Genomic DNA, 3,146 nt, shown 5'->3' on the forward strand with positions numbered 1-3,146 from the left:
CTGCCGTCGGGGGCGGCCGAGCAGCTGCGCGGCGGGGAGCGGAGCCTCGATCTGAGCGCGCGGCCGCTGCGGCGGCTGCCGGCGCCCGTGTGCGCCCTGCGCCACCTGCACAAGCTCTACGTGAGCGGCGTGGGGCTGCGCGAGGTGCCCGACGAGCTGGCCGCGCTGCGCCACCTGCGCACGCTGGCGCTGGACGGCAACGAGCTCATGGAGGTGCCCGAGGCGCTCTGCTGCCTGCCCCGCCTCGTGCACCTCTACCTGGGCCGCAACGGGCTGCAGGGGCTGCCGCCCGCCTTCGCCCGCCTCCAGAGCCTGCGCTCGCTCTGGCTCGAGGGCAACTTCGTGGCGCGCTTCCCCCGCGCGCTGCTCAGCCTGCCGGGCCTGCGGAGCCTGCAGCTGGGCGACAACCGCCTGGCGCGCCTGCCCGCCGCGCTGCCCCGCATGGCCGGCCTGCGCGCCCTCTGGCTCTACGGCAACCGCTTCGAGGCGTTCCCGCCGGCGCTGCTGCGCGCCGCCCAGCTCCGCGTGCTCGACCTCGACCGCAACCGCATCGCCCGCTTCCCCGACCTGACGCCGCTGCGCGGGCTGCGCCTGCTCTGCTACGACCGCAACCCGGCCCGCGCGCCGCCCCGCACGGGCCCCGACGTGCGCCTCGTGGGCGAGGGCGCCCGCGAGCTCATGGAGGCCCGGAGTCAGAGCCTGCAGGCCCAGCGGGAGCAGGAGCAGGAGGAGGAAGGCGCCGCCGCGGAGGCCGCGCCGCCCCCGGGCTCCCCGCTGCCGGAGGGCGGCTCTGCCACGCGGTGCCCGCGGGGGACGTGAGCCGGCACCGTCCCGCGGGACGTCCCCGGGGCGGCGGGTGCACACAGGCAGGACGGGTGTCACCGGTCACAGGGACGGGTGGCCTCTCTGGGGACCTTTTGTTTTTATTCTGAGGACCATCCCCGTGATTCTGCTGAAAGAGAGGAGCTCCCCGTGGCTGCCCAAGGGACCTGCCCTCCCCGGCAGCCGCTCCACCGCCGCGGGGAGGCAGCGACAGCGGAGCCCTTTGCATCTCTTTGCGGCTGGACCCGGGGTGCTGAAGAGCAGCTGGGTTTGGGAATGAACCTTCTCTCACGCCCAGCGTTCCCAGGGCCTTTCCTCAGCTCTGCAGAGGGTGGTTCGGACGGGGCCAGCAGCACGGCGTGGAGCACCCACCGTGGAGCAGTCCGCACCCACCCCTGTCCCTCCGCTCCTCCTCGTGCTAGGCGGGTGCTGAATCCTAGCAATAAGAAGCACAAACCTGGCCAAAGCTGGGGTCGGCTCTCGGGGAGGCTGCTGCGGGAGAAGGGTGGGTTATTTTGGAGGTGTTGTGAACTGGGCGGTATTTCCTAGTGCAGGAGGACCAGCCTCACGGGCGCTCGCTTTATTTTTAATGTTCAAGAGAATCCTTTCTCCTTGGTCTGTCTCCGAACGGTTCYGCTCTCCATTGGCCCCCCTGCTCTCTGCTGGTGTCTTTGCTCCCTGCCCTGGCCCCCCTCRTCCCAGAAGGAACTTTTCCTTGCTCCAGGGGCACTGCCTCCACTTCCCACCCTGTTATTTGGGCTGTGCCGCTGGCTGCCCTCTGCTCCATTTTGGGGCTGCCCAGTGCCTGGGGGGTCCCCTCTCCGTTGCCTCCAGTGCTCGGAGAAGGGCTCCCTACCTCTGCGCTGCTGTTTCCCAGCTCCCACCGGCAGCCTCGGGACAGGCAGGGGCATCACCCACGTGCGCCTGGGAGGAAGGTGGGCCGGGGTCTGGGTGTTGCTTTATCCACACAGCAAATGCAAGGAGGCACACGAAGGAACCCGCCACGGCTGGAGCAGGCGTCGCCTGTTGGTGCTTCGCGCAGGAGCRTCGGGGATCCTGGCAGCGGCCCGCGAGGGGCGTGCGCAGCGCGTCGCCCATACGTGTGCCTCGCTATATTTATCTCTGCCTGCTCGCAGAGCGCTGCGCGCAACGGCGTGTGGCTTTGCCGCAGCTGGGAGCATGCTGCTATTTCCATCTGCTCCTGCTGACTGCAAGCACAAAGGGCCGGGCTCCAAGGATTGCTGCGGCTTGCACGGCCTTCATGCAACAGGGCTGTGCAAAAGCCCCGGCGATGCCTCTTTTCCCTCTGGGCTCGGAGAGGCAAACAGGCTCAGGTATAATTTTCACCCCAAACAGGAYGGAGGACCCTGGCCTGGCAAAAGAGGTTGCCCACCGCAGCCCCATCCACAAGGTTCCACTCCGCTCCTGGCGTGTGGAGTTTCCTTTACTTATTAAAGACCTYTATTCAGTGAATTATTTAGCAGAGCAACCCAAGCCTCTGCTCTCCCTGTTAGCAGCTCAGGTTTCCCAGCCAGCCTGAGTGCTGTCTCTCCTTGCGGTGTCACTTGTCACAAGCAGGCTCGTGGCCCTGGGACACGGCCCCAGCTTCTGCCCTGCCTGGGAGCTGCTGCTTCAGGTACAGCAGTTTGGGTCACAGCCGGCGTGAACTTCACGTCCCCAAGGGCCCTCCTTCCTGCTCACACGCTTTGGACTCTCTTTCACCTCTTTAATGCCAGGCATGATGCCCCCCAGGCCTGTGCATGTCTGCTGGGTGCTGGGGGGTGCTCAGTGCTGTGGGGATGGTTGGTACTGGGTGATGCTCACTGCTGGGACATGACTGGTACTGGAGGGTGCTTCTTGCCSGGGGGATGCTCGGCTACGTGCAGATGACACTGCAACCCCTGTCCTGCTGTGGTCACCGCAGCCGGGGGACCGCGACAGCCAGTGCCCAGCTCCAGAAAGCAGACACACCAGGAGATGCTGACTGTCCTTTATTACTGAGARCAGAGGCTGCCTCCAGAAAACGAGGGGCCCTGCTCCCCAAAAATACAACTCTGCAAAGAAACCCCCCCCGCCTCTGCCTCAGCCGGGCTGCAATGCGCTGGGTTGACCCTCTGCCCTGCAGCACCATACAATTGCCAGCCAAGTCTGGGGAGAGGGGGAATCTTTCTTTTTTTCTTTTTTTTTTGACTTTTAGTTTTTTATTGTTATAAAATACATCAGCCTGCCATGTCCAGCGTCCTGTGAGCAAGCCCAGCAGCAGCTGGGCTGCCCCACTTCACTCCGGCTTCCTGCTCTCCACAGTTCAGACCGGGGTTTTCTCT

At 65.4% G+C, this 3,146-nt stretch overlaps 1 protein-coding gene across 1 annotated transcript; it reads left to right on the forward strand.

Moving 5' to 3' along the window:
* On the forward strand, nucleotides 1–732 carry LRRC10B (leucine rich repeat containing 10B; the record flags this gene model as incomplete). The annotated part of the gene is made up of 1 exon (XM_026045643.1): nucleotides 1–732. A coding segment is annotated over one exon (732 nt), but the record flags the coding sequence as incomplete, so codon positions are not given.
* Between the last annotated feature and the right edge of the window lie 2,414 nt (nucleotides 733–3,146).

The sequence above is a fragment of the Nothoprocta perdicaria genome, unplaced genomic scaffold (genome assembly GCF_003342845.1).
Source record: "Nothoprocta perdicaria isolate Ctin4 unplaced genomic scaffold, notPer1 scaffold_405, whole genome shotgun sequence".
Lineage (NCBI taxonomy): Eukaryota > Metazoa > Chordata > Aves > Tinamiformes > Tinamidae > Nothoprocta > Nothoprocta perdicaria.